General features: G+C 35.4%; 1 protein-coding gene across 4 annotated transcripts in view; it reads left to right on the top strand.

Moving 5' to 3' along the window:
- Nucleotides 1–19,889, top strand: part of Gpo1 (glycerophosphate oxidase 1) — a 292,598-nt gene that overhangs the window by 98,586 nt on the left and 174,123 nt on the right. For all 4 annotated transcript variants that reach the window (XM_017630228.1, XM_017630213.1, XM_017630222.1 and 1 more), the window contains one exon: nucleotides 15,612–15,724. In XM_017630228.1, the coding sequence (XP_017485717.1) occupies nucleotides 15,633–15,724 (92 nt within the window). In that variant the 5' untranslated portion in view covers nucleotides 15,612–15,632. The remainder of the gene's footprint in view (nucleotides 1–15,611; nucleotides 15,725–19,889) is intronic.

Here is a 19,889-nt window from a genome sequence, read left to right as displayed (position 1 = left end):
GGGGGGAAAAGGGAGTCGTCGACCACAGCGGTCCCCTCCGCTGTGGCAAGGTCATTCTACCTCCTGAGGTGACCCGGTATCAGGAGAGCGCCGTTAGAATACAGCCGGATACCCCGGGCTGCAAACCATCCAATAGGCACGGTGACGCATAACACCCTGGATTAGGGGGGAAAGGATAGGGAAAGATGGGAGAGAAGGGTTGGGTAGGACGAGCGTGGGGGAATCGTCGGTACGGTCCTCTCCGTATGTATGATTGGAGGAACACGACGCCCACAGTTACGCAGACGGGTGGTCGACCAATCTCCATACGGAGCTTCCCTCTTGGTTCGTGCTGGTTTAAAGCCCCCCGAAGGAAGTTTTAAACCACCACTTAAGCCTCATCCCCACGGCAAGGGGACCAACACGATGAGGGCTTTGTAGCTTAACAAAAAACTTCCTCCATATAACTAAAGCGCAGCCTTATGTCCAGGCATGGGCAGATTATCAATATTCGTCGCAATCTGGATGTTAATGTTGACTCAGTATTAAACGAATTTTTATCTATACCTCGATGAATTGTATGTGACTTTTCTTTGAGTTATGCTAAATTATATCCACAATTGAATACAATGTGCTACTCAAAATTAGCGATGTATGTGCACATACGGTACGGCTGCCAGACGCTCTGGTTTTCCTGGATTTGTCCTGATTTAAACAAATTATTCTGGTGTCCTGGTCCACACTTAAATTGTCCTGGTTTTTTAATGAAGGTCAATGCAGACACCCATCTAATTTTTAGCAGATTTTTGCATTGAAAAAAATCATTTTTTTGTAACGTATTCTACAATATCTGGTGAGTTCACCTTCTTTCTGTTAAGTTTATTTGGTTAAAATCTAATTTTTTATCTTCAGCAAATTGTATCACGGCTGAGGGGTCACACACAGATTTTGAAATTGCTTGACTATTTGCAATGCATTCGCAAATGCTTTGCTACGACACACAAATAAATCAGCAAAAGCAGACAACGAAAGCGAAGATACTTCGCCAACCTGGTAGGACGCAGTGGATGAAGCTGCAGACGACCCAAAACATCGCACTACGGACAGCGACTGGATGCCTTCTGATGTCACCAGAACACCACCTGCACGACGAGGCGAAATTGCTCCCGGTAAAGGAGCACAACATAATGCTATGCAAGCAGTTTCTTGTTGGGAGCCATAGACGTGGCCACCCTAATGGGCAGCTGCTGGCAGAACGAACTGATGGACGAAGTTCAGAGGTTCATTAAACAACCTCTGGACCCGTCAGCTTATCGACAGGCCCTGAACGGCATTCACAGGGAGTCAGTCTCGAGTTATGTAGACTCCACCTGTGAATGCCGTTCTAGGCGCACAACCACCGGATATTGACGAGACGGAGCTTCATCTGCCTCGGGAGACTAGAACCAAAATAGCCCAAATTCGCTCTGGCTACTGCAACATGTTAAACTAATACCTGAGCAGACTAAACGCAGATGTACCAAATGATTGTCCGGCATGCGGAGAAACACGCCATGACTTGAAACATCTCTTCGTATGCCCGGAAAACCCGACAAACCTAACGCCTTTGTCCTTGTGGACCGACCCTATTGAGGCTGCACGCTTCTTAGGGCTGCCGTTAGTGGAACTTGACGACAACGTCTGAGATATAAACCGGTCTGGACGGGGTTGTTGTAGCCGCTGCAACAACAACAACAAGCAGAGGCGAAAAAGAGAAATGAAATCATTTGCTTCAGCTTATAGCGCAGATTGTTTTTGCTTACACAGTCAGTCGCAAGCAGTAAAAGCTCAAACAGTCAACGACGTAACGTAGACGTAGGTTGACGCAGACACGATCTACCTAATGGGATTCGCGTGTTAACCAAAACTCACCACCGCATGGCGGTGATGTTGCCGTTGCTTCTCTCTCTCTATCAACAGTAAATTTGATATGCTGCTACGTACGTCAGCCTAAGTTTACGCTACGTCGTTGACTAACTGAGCTTTAAGTTTGGTGTATTCTCATTTTTGCTTTTGCTTTTTTCTTTGCTGCGTTATTCTCGCAGTCGAAAGCAACTGCTTACATATGTATGTATCAGGGTTGTTGCGAATATTCGAATTCTCACTCGCAACCGCGGAGCTTCCGCATTAATTTTAACATTCGCATTCGCTTTCGCATTCGCTTTCGCATTCGCAGTAATCAATGCGGTGCTTTTGCGAATGCGAATGTTGTGCAAGTGCTCCAATAAAACGTATATATGGCAAACAAAATGGCAAGGTAGGGTCGAAAACCTACCTGAAAAGTTTTGTTGTAAATTGTAAACAATTCGTATATTTGTTTACATTAACCCTATTTCGGCTTTGATTTTGAACCGAATTCTGAGATAGGGCGTTCCATGATACAATAATTTTTAGAAGGTAGTTTCACTTCTTCTTATCCGTCATGTTAGCTATCTGACAGAAAACGTGTTTCGTATTTTTTGTTGTACCAACTTAAAAAAAAAAATTCAGCTTTTGACGTTGGAAAAATAAATAATAATTTTTGAATATTTTTTAATAATTTGCTTCATAAAAAATTAACTGCTGCTTTCGTGGATATTGCAACACACGGAATAGATGTAAGGATACAGCTATAAGAGCACCGCATACCACAGACTTTATCGGCTGCCTATTTAAATAGTAGGGCTCGCTTTAATTATGTACATGAAGATGTATGGAGGTGCGCACACTACACCAGCTTAATCGCTCCTAGAAATAAGTTGTGGTGCAATGGAAAGACCCATCTAAATCGGCGGCCGATAAAGTCCGTGGTGTGCGATGGATCTAATCCATTATAAACAAGAAATATTGCCCTTATATTTTCATTTTTATGATTTTTATTCATGTGATTAGCAGTGGCAAAAATTTATGTATTAAATACGTATATTTATATTAAAAATTAAGAGATCAGTTATGAAACATATACATCTTTACATGTTCTGTTAAAAAATATCTAAAATAACAAGCGAAAATCCCCAAGTTCTATATCGTAGCAGTGGCCACATTGCGTGTTTGTCACAGACACGGTTTATGTCAAAAATTTTTAAGTGAAACTACCTTCTAAAAATTATTGTATCATGGGGCGTTCTTCAACCAAATTCTGTGCTAGGGCGTTTTTCAATATTTTCAATATTTTTTTGTCAGAATTTACGCGAGTTGCACTAGAAATTTCCTGATTTTCTCGATTTTAGCGAATAAATTAGTCATTAAACCGTATTTTTTTGTGAATAACTATTTACTGATATTTACACATATAATTAGTATTGACGAAGGTACAGAAACCGCACTTCGCAGTGCAGCTGCTTTGTCTCGGATACAATATGCCAGTACGCAGAATGTCCCCATCTCAAAAGATTTCCCCACATATGTATATATATCGTCGTTTAAAGTACAAAACCGCGTATCAACAAAATGCAAAACCGCGTATCAAGATAATGCAAAACCGCGAATGTGAGGTTGCATAAATTAATTTCTAGATAGTAAAAATACTCATATTTCAAAATGGTTCTCTTTTTTATAAAGCAATCGCATTTCTGGCAGTATATTTCAGGACGAATGGATGAGGATTGAGCCAAGAGCTTGTGTGAGCAAATCCAATTATTGGCAGTAAATGTCAGTTACGCGGTTTTTCATAATGACGATACGCCTTTTTGTACTTTATACGACGATATATATACATATGTGAGCTTCTCCTCCGAATTGTGGCGTGCGCCTTGATGTTGTCACACAAAGCGGAGGGACCTACAGTTTTACGCCGACTCCGAACGGCGATTGTATTTTTATGAGAAGCTGTTTTTCATGGCAGAAAAACACTCGGAGGTTCGCCATTGCCTGCCGAGGGACGACCGCTGTTAAGAAAAAACCCTTTTTTCTATATTTTTTACGATGTTGCTTTGACCAGGGTTTGAGCCCAGGTGCTGTGGAGTGGAAGCGCGCACTGCTTACCACTACACCACAGCGGCCGACTATCCAGGACCATCTATTATTACTAAATTGGCGAAAGTACATATACATTTTATGCGATACTTCACATCTGTTTGGCGCACTGCGGTTGTAGTTATTACACGTTTTTTTCACGATATGCCTTTGCACTAATGCATTTCANATATAATTAGTATTGACGAAGGTACAGAAACCGCACTTCGCAGTGCAGCTGCTTTGTCTCGGATACAATATGCCAGTACGCAGAATGTCCCCATCTCAAAAGATTTCCCCACATATGTATATATATCGTCGTTTAAAGTACAAAACCGCGTATCAACAAAATGCAAAACCGCGTATCAAGATAATGCAAAACCGCGAATGTGAGGTTGCATAAATTAATTTCTAGATAGTAAAAATACTCATATTTCAAAATGGTTCTCTTTTTTATAAAGCAATCGCATTTCTGGCAGTATATTTCAGGACGAATGGATGAGGATTGAGCCAAGAGCTTGTGTGAGCAAATCCAATTATTGGCAGTAAATGTCAGTTACGCGGTTTTTCATAATGACGATACGCCTTTTTGTACTTTATACGACGATATATATACATATGTGAGCTTCTCCTCCGAATTGTGGCGTGCGCCTTGATGTTGTCACACAAAGCGGAGGGACCTACAGTTTTACGCCGACTCCGAACGGCGATTGTATTTTTATGAGAAGCTGTTTTTCATGGCAGAAAAACACTCGGAGGTTCGCCATTGCCTGCCGAGGGACGACCGCTGTTAAGAAAAAACCCTTTTTTCTATATTTTTTACGATGTTGCTTTGACCAGGGTTTGAGCCCAGGTGCTGTGGAGTGGAAGCGCGCACTGCTTACCACTACACCACAGCGGCCGACTATCCAGGACCATCTATTATTACTAAATTGGCGAAAGTACATATACATTTTATGCGATACTTCACATCTGTTTGGCGCACTGCGGTTGTAGTTATTACACGTTTTTTTCACGATATGCCTTTGCACTAATGCATTTCAGAACATACCCACACTTTGATCATTACCTCTCATCTGATGAAATGGCAGGTAACGTCTTTAATGGTACTTCATCTGGATCGAGGCGTCTTCTCTTGGCATTAATACTTGCATAAATGATATCATTCGATTTGAAGTGCAGAGCGCAAACTTTTGTTGTCACCCTGGGTGGAAAGTCATGCGTGTCGAGCTTGTAGGCAAGAAGTGTAGCGAAGTCAGCGGGGTAGCCAAGCACGCACGCAATGTGTATTAAACAAGGTGTGATTGACAACTCAGGTAGGCTCTCTTTTAAGGTACTATTATGCCAAAAAATATAAACAAGCGATTCGAAATTCATAAAAAAATTTTTCAATTTGACTTTATAGGATGGTTCTTCTGAGAGCAATGTCAAATTCAATCACACTTTGTTGAATACATTTTGCACGCACGGTGAGCGAAATCGAGGGGTTTTTTTGAAGTTTCGCTTTTCTCGAGTTCACTTTTTCGTATTTTTGCTTTGAGTTCGTGATTCGCTCCGCTTTAAAAATGAGGACGAAAGAGTTGACCAAAGAAAATTTGACGCTTAAATGTCAAAAATACGCAAGAAACGCCGCATCGTGTAAATGAACGAGGATTTTCGAAGACTTTTTAAAAGGGAACGTGCCAAAAACTCAGGGTGAAAAGTCGTCGTGTAACACCACGCGCATTCATCCAAAACCCTTCCTTGCGTAACATCTGTTGGCACACGAAACATACCTACCTCATTGCTGTGGGTGCTTCTACATAAACAGCAAGTATATGGCATTTTAAACGAATTTTTTTCTTTTTGCTCTTTAATTTCAAAAACAATTATTTTTTGATTTGAAATAAAATTTTTTTTATTTTGAAATTAATTTATAATGTTGCTAGTTTCAAATGGGTTAACGCAATGACAAAACCGTTGTCATATAAGCGTATAAAAAATAAATATGTCATATATTGATTTCAATTTGCTTATTACACTATGGTTGCATCTACATAAACTAAGAACACACTGCTTGTTAAAAAGTTCTAGTCAGCAAAATAATAAAGTGGTCTGCTGCCTTGTTTATACCGACACATAAAGCGCTTTCACCTAGTTCGCTGTGAAATAAAAAAATTAAATTGTTCACAATTGTTGTTGTTTGAGATTGAAAATGGGAATGTGTGTGTGTGAGTTTGAGTTTTGATCAAAATATATTCAACAAAGTGTGATTGATTTTGACATTGCTCTCATAAGAAACAGGCTATAATGTCAAATTGAAATGAATTGTTAACCCATTTGAAAATGTGTTGTTTTTCAAATTTGAATAAAAAAAAATACACACAAATTTTTCAAGCAAAGCAAATTTTTTTAATAAACGTGAAATTGTTAAGAGATAAACCGCCGAGAAGAGCAAGTAAGTACATTTAAGTTTGTTAATAAGTAAATACGTTCGACTTTGCTTAAATATTTAATGTAAGGAAACCAAGATGAAACGATGCAATAAAAGTCAGGACACGAAAATAGTGCGATGTTTTAAACCACCTAGTTGCGAATTAAGACGGCAGCGATGGGAAGAAAGCTTTGGTGTTGTACTACGTGATTCATCTCGCGTTTGTGAAAACCACTTCAAGGAAAGTGATGTGCAAATCAAACACTTTCCAACGAGCTCGTTTATACCCATGCGCAGTCCCAATGCCATACGGAAAAACTGATACAAGTGAGGATTTAGTACACGATCAGGATACATTCTTTTTTGATGCCCAAACTCAAACAGACGACTATTTAGAATGCACGTTGTGAACAGAAATATTTCGGCTTACCGAAATAATTAAACCATGCAAGCAAGTATGGAAGAGCTTAAATTAAAACCGCTCGAAGCAAGGTCTTTAATGGAAAACTAGTTCACATGAAAAAAATTTAATTTCAAAATTTTTTGACTTAAGCTCACATATAAAATTGGTAAAAAATGTAAAATCATACTTTTATAAGTGTCGAATAATGCTTAGGATAAAAAATTGAAATATAAAAATAAACGCGCAAAAGCATAAAACTAGGACAATTAAAAACAAAAAAAATTGATAAAACGAAATTGATAAACAATTTGTTTTATTTTATTGACAATGTGATGTTAGTAATGTAAGTAAAACAAAACTATAATCGAAATAAAAGCCTAGGACATCAGTGCTGATAAGATACATGCATCACTAAGGGTTAATTCTTTTGTTTATACTTTTTGACATTATAGTACCTTAAAAGAGAGCCGCACTGAGTTGTCAATCACACCTTGTTTAATACACCTTGGTTTTGATTTTAAAATTATATTGTTGGCACACGTCAGACTGCCTCTCAGTGGTTTTACCTTGTTATGTTTTTATCATATAACCAACTTTCAATTCGCTTAGAAATTCAAAAGTGTATTGACTCGAATTTGTTTTCAAATCGCTTTTTGATTTCTCACATCGGTTAGAAAACAGATATAAACACATAATTCATTTGACGCGAAGCGAAAAAATGCTGCTTTTATTTATAGAGCCCGTTTTAAATCTGAATTCTTATTATAGCAAATTAGAATTCTTGTTAGCTTCCATTTCGGTCCACCGCGCAAATTAATTATCACAAATATCGAATAAAAATAACAAATTTTGATTTATTTTAAATACGGTTTGAGCAAGTGCGCTATAAAGACCGAGGTATAAATGCTTCAAAGAAATATGTGTGAAGTCAAATCAGTTACGGGTGGGCTTTAGTAGTCAGACGCACCTTGTGTTTTAAGAAAACCAGGTGGAATTAACAAATGAAACTTGGTCAGGATGTTAAGGGAGGTATCCTCTAAAACATGTATAACTAAAAAATATAAATAATATCATTGTTTATAAGTTATTTGTTGTTAAAATTTCTTAAGTCGTTCCACTTGGTTTCCTTAACAAAAAAGCATTTGTGCATACTTTTATATATATAAATGCACATAACACTGTACTTAATACTTTACACACTTTTCTTTTATTTTATCTTGTATATAAATCACTTTAATTCAACTTTTATCGACTTGTAAATTACATTGAATTTCACACATATTTACAATAACACATGGTTGTAAACTGACACATAACATGTGTTGCCATATTGTACAAAACAATACATACAAAGAAGGCAATGATTAAAAAGGAATACAGGGGAAATCAATACAAAAGAAAATGTTCAGCTCCTTTTCTTCGCAAAACAGAAAGGAGAATTCTATTGCCTGAGGGTTATAATCCCTAAGTGCGGCCGAAGGCCGCCTACGCAGAAAGGTGTTCTCTGCAAAATGTGTTCAGCCCCCCCTTCTTCGGCAACACAGAAATAATAATTCTACTAAGTAAAAATTCCGAATTAAAAATCCGCTTTTATTATTCAAAATTCCAGTCTGGTAGCACTAACTTGTATGTTATTTTGCTATCTTATTCATCGTTTATATGAAAACTTTAACAATAAATTATATAAGAACTATAGGGTTGAAAAAAGGGGGGTAGTTTTGAAATCAGGGGGTCCTATTCTACCCTCCCTCAACCCCCCTTTTTCTAGAATTTGCCGTCCGTCTACTAAAATTTTCCCTCAGTTACTTTTTAGTGCGGCTCATGCACTAAAACAAGTGGAAATATGTGCTGCTTTATTTGATGTTATTAAAAGTCCGATTCCTGTGTTCACCTAAATACAAACGATTTTTTTTTGCTCGCCATACAAATTTGAGCTTACGGATTTTGTGCGGATTTATCACCCACCACTTTTTGTCCGTGTGCGGATTTTATACTCTAAACGTCTGGCAGCCCTGGTTCCATCATATCGGTAAAGAACATTAAATCAGAAAACCAATTTTCATTCTACAATTGCGGGTAATGTTCCGATCTCAGTTTGCGTATGTGTACATATATAAAAACAATAAAATAAAAAAACAACACAATGGAAAATTATGTCTAGCAAAGAAATACTATGTATTTTAAAAAGTAAAAAGAGCCAAAATGTTCTAAGCAAATAGAAAGTAAAAAGACCCGCAATTTTCTGAGCAGAGAGCTACATTTGGCTCAAAGAACGTTTGCCCACCGTTGCCATATACCATACATGTACACGTATTTTTTTAAACAAACCATCTTGCAGAGAACTTATTTAATTTGCAAAAGCCGAAAGAAAAACATTTGCTTCCAAATAAATTCAAAATTTGTATGCCTCACTTCATTTCAAACGTTTTTTCTTTTGTTTTAAAAAATTATAAAAATTAAATTGAGCAAAAACAAAAAGCAAAGCCAAATAAAAGTAAAAGAATCAACACTGAACTGCGACAAAATGAAAATACTGAAGCACGAATTTCGATGTGAAGCAAAACTCTCTGGGAAGACAATACCCAAGGCAAGGTGTATTAAACAAGGTGTGATTGACAACTTAGGTAAGCTCTCTTTGAAAGCACTATTATGCCAAAAAATATAAACAATCGATTCAAAATTCATACAAAATTTTTTCAATTTGACTTTATAAGATGGTTCTTCTGAGAGCAATGTCAAATTCAATCACACTTTGTTGAATACATTTTGACCCAAGGCATATTAAATAAGGTAGAAGTGATTTTGACATTTCTTTTTTTTGAACACCGACTATAACGTCAAATGATGAATAACTTTTAACCATGATACAAGAATTTTTAGAAGGTTGTTTCACTTCAAATTTTTGACGTAAACCGTGTCTGTGACAAACACGCAATGTGGCCACTGCTACGATATAAAACTTGGGGATTTTCGCTTGATATTTTAGATATTTTTTAACATAACATGTAAAGATTTATATGTTTCATAATTGATCACTTCATTTTTAATATACATATACGTATTTAATACATACATTTTTGCCACTGCTAATCACATGAATAAAAATCATAAAAATGAAAATATAACGGCAATATTTCTTGTTTAAAATTTATCGGCTGCCGATTTAGTTGGGCTCGCTAGTCTTTCCATTGCACCAATACTAATTGGTGGGAGCGATTAAGCTGGTGTAGTGTGCGCACCTCCATACATATTCATGTACATATTTCAAGCGAGCCGTACTATTTAAATAGGCGGTCGATAAAGTCTGTGGTGTGCGGTGGCTCTTATAGCTGTATCCGTACATCTATTCCGTGTGTTGCAATATCCACGGAAGCAGCAGTTAATTTTTTATGAAGAAAATTATAAAAAAATATTCGAAAATGTCTCTTCTTATATATTTGGCTTTCCTTTGTTTTATATTTCTAACGTCAAAAGCTGGATTTTTTTTTGAAAAAGTTGGTACAGTAAAAAATACGAAACACGTTTTCTGTCAGATAGCTAACTTGGCGGATAAGAAGAAGAAGTGAAACTACCAAGGCGAATTTATATAAGGTGGTGTTACTAGCTCAGCTGATTTTGTGTACATGTTTCGCCGCACGGCTTCTGATATCAATTGAAAAATTTTGTTTGCATTTCTACACACACTCTTACAGATGTTGACAGTTTATGCCGCCAATGCAAAAACAAAATACATGTAAATTTTTTATTTTGTACTCCTGCTATCACCTTATATTAATTCGCCTTGGAAACTACCTTCTAAAAATTATTGTATCATTTTAACCCTCCAAGTTGGCATTTTCTAGTTTTCATTAAAAATTCAATTACGTTCTCACACAGTTTTGAATTGTGTGAATCTACCCTGTAAACCATTGTTTCAGAGTATTCTGCATTGTAAAGAAATTTTAAAGAATTCGTTAAGATTTAATTGGATTTTTCGCCGAATTTTCTAAAATGAAATAAATTACGCACACTTCCATTCTTTTACGAAATTTCGGAAGAAAATCTGTGAAGCAACGAAAATATTACTGCTATGTGAAGAATATCTTTCCGAATTTTTCCAGAATTTTCTTTATTCTTCGTACAGAAATTTCTTTACGAGTTCGTGTCAACCCCTTCATATAATTTTCTTTGAAAATTCGTAAAAAAATCGTTACAGAAATGAGATACTCCTAACGATTTCCTTAAGATTTCGGGAACTTTGGTTTGCAGGGTATATACAAAAATGAAAAGGAGCAGGAACTACGACCGTTGCATTGTGTGTGACAAGAGCCAAGACGTTAAAGTGGTGCGGTACTTTAAGGCGCCTAGTTGCGAAGTTAGAAGACTTCGTTGGTAGGACAGCTGCGGTGTTCAATTGGAAGATTCTTCCCGTGTCTGTGAAAATAATTTCAACGCGAGTGATTACTTGCCCATTGCAGGCAATTATTTTTAAGCGCATGCGTTAATACCCAGGTGGAGTTCCCATGCCATGGGAGGTTCCTGTGCCTGAAACGCCTGAAGCACACCAAAGTTCAAAGCTGAGTAATTCTGCAAGAAATAAGTAGTTTCTTACAAAATTATGCTCACATAACCACGTCAGGATTTACACTGATATACATACATACGTATGTAGAAGAAAGCATTAAATCCTTTTTTTTCATAAGTGAAGGATATATTTTAGAATTAAATATTTAAATAAGAAACTAAACGCGCAAAAACATTGGGCGAATAGAAACAAAAAGATGTTTAAAACAGTTTCATAAAACATTTCTTTCATTTAATTACGTGGTTACCTTTATGAGATATTCGTTTCTGTCCATATGTATATGTGTATATGAGTAGTCCACTTGCAAACAGCGTTATGTGATTTTATAATAGTAAGCCATAAATTGAGAAAAACGTCTACAACAAGTAAAATCCAAATTGTATCTTTTTATTTATTATCTGAGTATTTGGATAAATAAGAGCCTAATAACATTAAAAAATAATATCGAAGTGTGGTAGTTTTTGCAAATTTTATATGTAAAAAATTAATATAGCGGGTTTTGAAAAAGTAACTTTAGCTAGCTTTTTTTAACTTTTCGAGTTTTCTCTTCCATGAAGATTGGTCTACTTCTTTTTTACAACGTCTTCCACTAGGCAGCGAAACTACCACGTGTTTTCTAAGTTCATTAGAAGATGGAGACTTTTGAACTTGTATGAATACGTACAATAAATATTATAGCGACTTTTAAAAGTGTGTATATACATACAGTAAGTATTGTAGCGACCTTTGCTAGAGTAGCTAACATTTGATGCTATTTTTTTCAGAATATATAAGGATTTTGCACTGTATTGTTAGGGGACATGAATCTACTTTATATACTGGTACGTTAACCACCAAAAACTAAAAATCGAAAAAAAAATTTACATAAAGCACTTTGCAAGTGGACTACTCATATAAGATGCGAATGCAGTTAAAGTTCTTTGAAGGTAATATTGAAGTAGTTCTTAAAATTAGTATACGCACATATGTATGTATTTATGCTGATGCGTTTCCACGGTGAAATTATAAACAGGTGAAGCAATAAAACAGCTTTATCGCTTTATTTTCGTAGCATTCGGCTTTCTTATACAAATTTTTAAAGGCTAATTTTCAAATAAAATAGTGTCAAATCTTTCATCTCGCTCTTATTACTACACCTGGTATAATTTCACCATGATGCGTTTCAATTGATGCTAATTTGTAGTAAACATAACACTCGCACTTCAAAGGCTTAATTTATTTGTTTACAGTTTTTTGACATTATAACTAGCTACAAAAGAGTTCGAGCCAGTCACTACTACCTTATCAAATATGTCTTGACAATACCTGTAATTATTGTACTATGGGTAGCATGGTACAATTATTACAGGTATTGTCTTCCCAGAGAGCGCATATTCCGATCTGCCTTATTTGAAATATATCACTGTTTCCCGCACAACGGCGTCGTAAGTGTTGTATTGTATCTGCTGCTTACTTGTATACCAGCCCTGCTTTTACAACAAAGCGTGCCAAAGCTTTCTAAAGCTGTCGGTTTTACAACCACTTTTTACTCACTTAAATAAATAGCTTATTGAAACTGAAAATAATTTAAATGAGAATTAAATAAAAAATTAAATTAAAGTTAATTTCCACTTAAAGAGTTTGGTGAAACTGGCTGTTAAAGTTTGCCGTTTCTCAAGTGCGGCTTCTATATTTTTTATCTTTACTTTTGCTTTCATTTTGACTAAGGCTGAGTTTCTCCATCATTTGTACTGAGCGATTTTGAAAGCTTTGGCACGCTGTGTTATAAAAGCAGGGCTGGTATACAAGTAAGCAGCAGATACACAAAATTGTGGTGTGTGTATATTGATCAGCTGATTAAACGTGTAACATGTCTGAGTGTGGTTATTCTGATTTAATTTTTATTTAAGGGAAGAGCATAGGGCACTTAAATTAAAATTAAAAACAAATCAAAATTGATTGGTGACACCGAAAATTCGAAAAATAAAGCAATTTTCACATAAATGAATCTGGTGAAACGCAGCCTAATTCTGTTAACAGTTGATTTGTTTATTTTAAACTCATCACATATCACTTTAACGGAAACCCCACTTTTTAGTTTTTCCAGAATACTGGTAGGTAAGTCAAAGAAAGGCGAAAAATTCAAATTTTATGTGCGTGGCATGCACAAACAAAGTATGTTGTAGGTATTGAGGTTAAATTGTTTTGAAGTTGCATTTATAAAGGTTACAATGTTTTGCTTTAGAGACTTGCTTTAATCAAGGAATTGCACGCATTGAGGGTTGCGGCCATGATTCAATAATGAAAGGTTTCGTAAGTAGCTTTTTTCTAAAATTTGACACTCCCACCCGCAGGGATGGGTTTTGAAAGTAGGATAAAAAGGGGTCCCCCCTTCAATCACATTTCCTAAAATGGTAGCTAAATTCCACAAAAAGGTGGTAATAATAGTGATTAAAATATTTAATTTAAACGAGCTTATTTACATCGAATATATCTCTTGATTGTTATTTAAAATAAATATATATGTATATGTACATATATACCAAAGTTGCGTACGTCAGACGGATGGATGTGGTTTGCCAATATTATACTGCGTTGAAGTCTCATTCGGGAGTGTAAGTCAATACCTAAATACCTTTGTTGACTCATTTACCAGAACCATTGCGCGCTTTACCTTACAGCGACTGACAGAATCAATAGATATCCACGAGTGTCGACAAATACAACTACATGCTCGGCATATAAGGAAATTTCGTCTCTTTAGCCTACATTGAATTTCTGTAGTCCAACGAATCTCACCCATTTTGACTTGTTGTCGCCAGCGAATGCAGAACAAACATTTCTTCAAATTTAAAAAGTAAAAAATTCAATACTAAAAATTTAAAATTGCTCTTAAAGCTTGCAAAGAAATTTGGAAAAGAAATATCACTGTTTTTGTTTTTAGGAGTAGGGTCATTGAAAAAATTAGATTGAGGGAAAGTTTTTCTTACAAAACCTTTCATTATTGAATCATGGGTTGCGGTTATCGTGTACGCAATGTAAATATTTTTCATCGGATAAACAGAAATTAAGTTACGAACAATTATAAGGCTCAACCTATGAAAAGCGCGTTTTGAAAAAAAAAATGGTTTTGAATTTTTTTTGTATAAATGTCCAACAGCAAAATTCCGGCGAAAGGGCTTGAATTCAGGTGCAGCGGAGTGGAAGCGCGCACTGCTTACCACTACACCACAGCGGCCGCCGGTCTTGGTGAATACTTTACCAAATTATTATTAATNCAGTATAGAATAAAATATGGAAATATGGTCCATATGGTTTCTGAACCCTCCATTTTTTATTTAAAAGAAAGAACATTATGCTGGATTTCAACTAGGCATTAAATGGCAAAAATGATAAATGACCAAGTTTGGCATTAAAAAAGAATCGTGCCATTTCCACATGGTATTCTTTTTAAACGCCAAAAATTTTTTTGCCATTTCAATACCTTGTGGGATTCGGCATTATTTTCATACTTGATGCACTCATCTAGATATAAATATGCACATACATAGATAATTTGAATGTTTTTTCACCCGATTTTAAAAATCAAAAACATGCATACTAGGGCTGATGATACCCGGGTTCCCGGGTAAATCGGGTAATGCCCGGGTTACCCGGGTACCCAATTATCCGGGTATTACCCGATTTTCCCGGGTAACCCGGGCATTACCCGATTTACCCGGGAACCCGGGTATCATCAGCCCTAGTATGCATGTTTTTGATTTTTAAAATCGGGTGAAAAAACATTCAAATTATCTATGTATGTGCATATTTATATCTAGATGAGTGCATCAAGTATGAAAATAATGCCGAATCCCACAAGGTATTGAAATGGCAAAAAAATTTTTGGCGTTTAAAAAGAATACCATGTGGAAATGGCACGATTCTTTTTTAATGCCAAACTTGGTCATTTATCATTTTTGCCATTTAATGCCTAGTTGAAATCCAGCATAATGTTCTTTCTTTTAAATAAAAAATGGAGGGTTCAGAAACCATATGGACCATATTTCCATATTTTATTCTATACTGCTGTATTCCACTGGTCTACATAAGTTATGTTTCGGTTGTACACCGATTGTTTTTGTAGCACTGTGTAATTTTTGGTGGTTTTAGTTTGGTTTGAAGCTTTAAAGTTGGCTTAATTATTTCATACTAACAAAAGCATCATATAATTATCATTGTACACAAATTTATTTCGAGCTAATTTCTAACAAATTTTTAATTATTGTATTAACTACACCTTTTGAATATCTTATTTTTAGCTAGACTTTGAACAGTATAGAATGGTTAAAGAAGCGCTTCAAGAACGAGCATCTATGCTTGAATCAGCACCACATCTTGCTCATCCTTTACCAATAATGTTGCCTGTGTATCAGTAAGTAATATTGGGTTATATGCTTGCCAAGCGTACTTATTTTTTAAGCTTATAGTTACTGTATACTTACGAATGCATAGTATATGTATGTATTCAGTAAATTAATGTAATTTACTTTTGCACATTTGCTAGTGAATGCGCCTATGCTTTGTATTATTGTGCTCATACTTATTACACTGTGAAACAAAAATAAACTTAAAAACCCAAGAGTGCGCATAGATGTTGGCCATACGAACAATGCCTCATACTTAGTTTTACTAGATCAAGAGAAAAAAAAATTGCATGATCCAAAAAAGTATAGCGCCCAATTTTTTTGCCCCCAAATTTTAAAAATTCATCAATGTTTAGCCTATATTTGCTTTGTATGCTATTGTCACAAATATAGGCTAAAAACGATAAACTTTTAAAATTTGTAGAAAAAAAATTTGGCCGATATACTCATATTTTTGGATCATAACAACTTTTCCTTGAGAACAAAATAGTTAAAATAGGAAAGTTATGTTAATTTTCTGGTAGGTCTTGTGGAGTAAGAATCAAAATACGAAATTTACAAACACCCCTAAAATCTTGACGTCCCCTTAAAAACCGTCTTTCCGTATTTTTGCACGCTTCTAAGTCTTTAAATTAGTGCATTATTAACCGGGTTTCAGTTTCCCACCGGTTTTAAAAAGAAGAAGGTTGGAGCTTTCGAAAGATATGTATAAAATTTTAGATCTGTGCGTATTTGCCCAGCAAACAAGATTATGTTGCACATTTTTAAATTTTTTTAAAAATCGATTCAAAACTGACTGAGTTAGAGTAGTGAGAGTAGTGATGCTAAATGCCAAAATGCCAAAAATGTTATTTTATTTTTTAATGGTTGCTTAATCTCTTTTTTTTTAATTCAGCATCATCCGTTTCTCCATGTAGTGAACAGCAATATTCTGAAATAATTTTTCATGGATAAGTTGAAAAACTCAGTCAGGTTTGAATCGTTTTTGAAAAAATATTGTTTACTGAGCAAATACACAAAGATCTAAAATTCTATACATATCTTTCTTTTTAAAACCCGTAAAGCTGCCTACACTCACCGACGTGTACGTATGCCGTGTCTGTTTGACGTAACAACATATACAATTTACTGTTGATAGAGAGAGAGAGAAGTACGCGTAAACGTCGCACGTACACGGTGGTGACTTTTCATTTACATGGCGCTAAGTTTGATCGTACGTAACGTACTTATAAGAGCACCATGTAAATGAAAACTCACCACCGTGTACGTGCGACGTTTACGCGTACTTCTCTCTCTCTATCAACAGTAAATTTTATATGTTGCTACGTCAAATAGACACGGCATACGTACACGTCGGTGAGTGTGGGCAGCTTTACGGGTTTTAAAAAGAAAGATATGTATAGAATTTTATATCTTTGTGTATTTGCTCAGTAAACAATATTTTTTCAAAAACGATTCAAACCTGACTGAGTTTTTCAACTTATCCATGAAAAATTATTTCAGAATATTGCTGTTCACTACATGGAGAAACTGATGATGCTGAATTAAAAAAAAAAAAGAGATTAAGCAACCATTAAAAAATAAAATAACATTTTTGGCATTCAGCATCACTACTCTCACTACTCTAACTCAGTCAGTTTTGAATCGATTTTTAAAAAAATTTAAAAATGTTCAAAAAAATTTTGTTTGCTGGGCAAATACGCACAGATCTAAAATTTTATACATATCTTTCGAAAGCTCCAAGCTTCTTCTTTTTAAAACCGGTTTACGCGTACTTCTCTCTATCAACAGTCAATTTTATATATTGCTACGTCAAACAGATACGGAATACGTACACCTCAGTGAGTGTGGGCACCTTAAGAAACTGAAACTTGGTTAATAATGAACCAAGTTACAGACTTACACTGAGGAAAATAACGAATAGTAAAAATGAATATGTTTTATTTGATTATCGATTAAAAGTGTTTGTATTTAAAGATTATACTTTAATACCAAAATTTAGCACGCACTTATAAAACGTGGTCAAAAGTAGTCTATGTTCAACGCAAATATTCAATGCAATTAATTATTGAAATTATGAATTTTGCACTTCACGGGTGCTTTTTCATAATTAAGAAATTGTATGTACACCAAGCATGCACGGCGGGGACAAATGTGTTAACACATACACACATTCAGCTATGGCCAACCACTTAGCGCACCTGTACCTCAAAGCCAAATCCGCTAAAAAATCGGGATGAAGATACTTTTATCAAAACAATTTTATGTAAACGTATTTTCGCGCTTATTACTTTATACAATCAATATTAAAAAGTTAAATATAATTCACTGATAAATCTCTTTAACTGAATAACTATTCATATGAAATACCTTGGTCACACATATAGCGTATTTAGAAGAAGTTTCGTGGCCATTAAAGAGGTAAAATTTCAAATCATAATTTATATTAAAAAACTACTTACTTCTTCAGTATTTTATATTTATTATATTCCAGATTTTTATTTACTCGCTCACCTCCTCGCCTCGACTTGCACAAGCTTCCCCATATTCCGCTTGGGAAGGGGTAACACGCTTCAGGACAACGTGCAAATTCAAAAGGAAGTTTGCGTTCATATTTTAAAGATAACGTCCATCAATAAAATTAAAGTCAAAACTCAGCACTGGTTATTCCGGGGGCGCGGAGGTGAGGGAGTAAATACAAATCTGGAATAAAATACAAAACACTGAAGAAGTAAGTACTTTTTTAACATAAATTATGATTTGAAATTTTACCTCTTTAATGGTAGTCAGTTAAGAGATTTATCAGTGAATTATATTCACTGGCCGCTGTGGTGTAGTGGTAAGCAGTGCGCGCTTCCATTCCACAATGCCTGGGTTCAAACCCTGGTCAAAGCAACATCGCAAAAATATAGAAAAAAGGTTTTTTCTTAACAGCGGTCGTCCCTCGGCAGGCAATGGCAAACCCCCGAGTGTATTTCTGCCATAAAAATATAATCGCCGTTCGGAGTCGGCGTAAAACTGTCGGTCCCTCCGCTTTGTGTGGCAACATCAAGGCGCACGCCACAAATCGGAGGAGAAGCTCGGCCAAACACTAACATATGTGTAAGCGCCAATCTATTATTATGTTATTATTATTATTATATTCAACTTTTTTATAATGGTTGTACATGGTTGAGAGGGGGACATTTTGCGTACTGGCATATTGTTGCCGCCACAAAGCAGTTGCACTGCCAAGTGCGGTTCCTATTTTGTCGTTTATACCAACTATATGTGTAAATATCAGTTAATAGTTATTCATAACAAAACTAACGGTTTAAATTACTAAAGTACTTGCTAAAATCGAGAAAATCAGGACATTTTTAGCGCAACTCGCACACTTTTTATAAAAGGTCTGGACCGGTCAGACCTAAAGCATGGGGTTTTCATACGTTTATTTGTAGGTTCTGAGGAATGAAAAGGTAGATATTAAACAGATGGGCCAGTTACCAAATTGCGAGAAAAAGGCTGCTCTCAACTGTAACTGAATTTCGCGTATTTTATAAAAAGAGGAAATTTTCTTATGGTAGTCATTGAGCGGTACTTTTTTTACATTTGTGGGTATAAAATATACTTCTTTCTTTCTTCAGAAGAAGCATCCAATTGGTCAAGGACAATGTGCTACTTATCATTTCTGAAAAATCGGCTCACAGTGGGGTAATCGAGCCTGAAACTGGAGATCAATTCATACGTACATTTAATTTAAAATATTTTGATGTATTTGTATATCTAGCACCAAGTAAAGTAAAAAAAGACAAATCCGAAAATAGTTTAGAGGCAACATTTTTTTACAACTTTACTTGTAGTTCTTATAAATAATTTGTATTATGACTAATAATTTGTTAAAATCATAATCATCATTAATTACAATCTTAATATCATCACGATCATTATCATAATAATCTTTATCATCATCTTCATAACTATTGTCATCGTCACTTTACGGAAATACTACTTTCAAAAGTTTTCTTCAAAGAGCAGATTAATTCACCCACGTTTCCAAGTGATGTAATAACAACTGTTTTGTTGATTTTTCATGAAAAGGTAAACATCATTGTCCTTTATAGGTAATTTTTTATATATTAATGTATTCGAATTGTAAAAATTGTCTCTATGTTTTTTAAGCTTAGAACGTAG

Source organism: Rhagoletis zephyria, unplaced genomic scaffold (assembly GCF_001687245.7).
Source record: "Rhagoletis zephyria isolate East Lansing unplaced genomic scaffold, Rhagoletis_zephyria_1.1 Rzeph_scaffold_00086, whole genome shotgun sequence".
Lineage (NCBI taxonomy): Eukaryota > Metazoa > Arthropoda > Insecta > Diptera > Tephritidae > Rhagoletis > Rhagoletis zephyria.
This window is presented reverse-complemented; position numbering and strand designations above follow the sequence as displayed.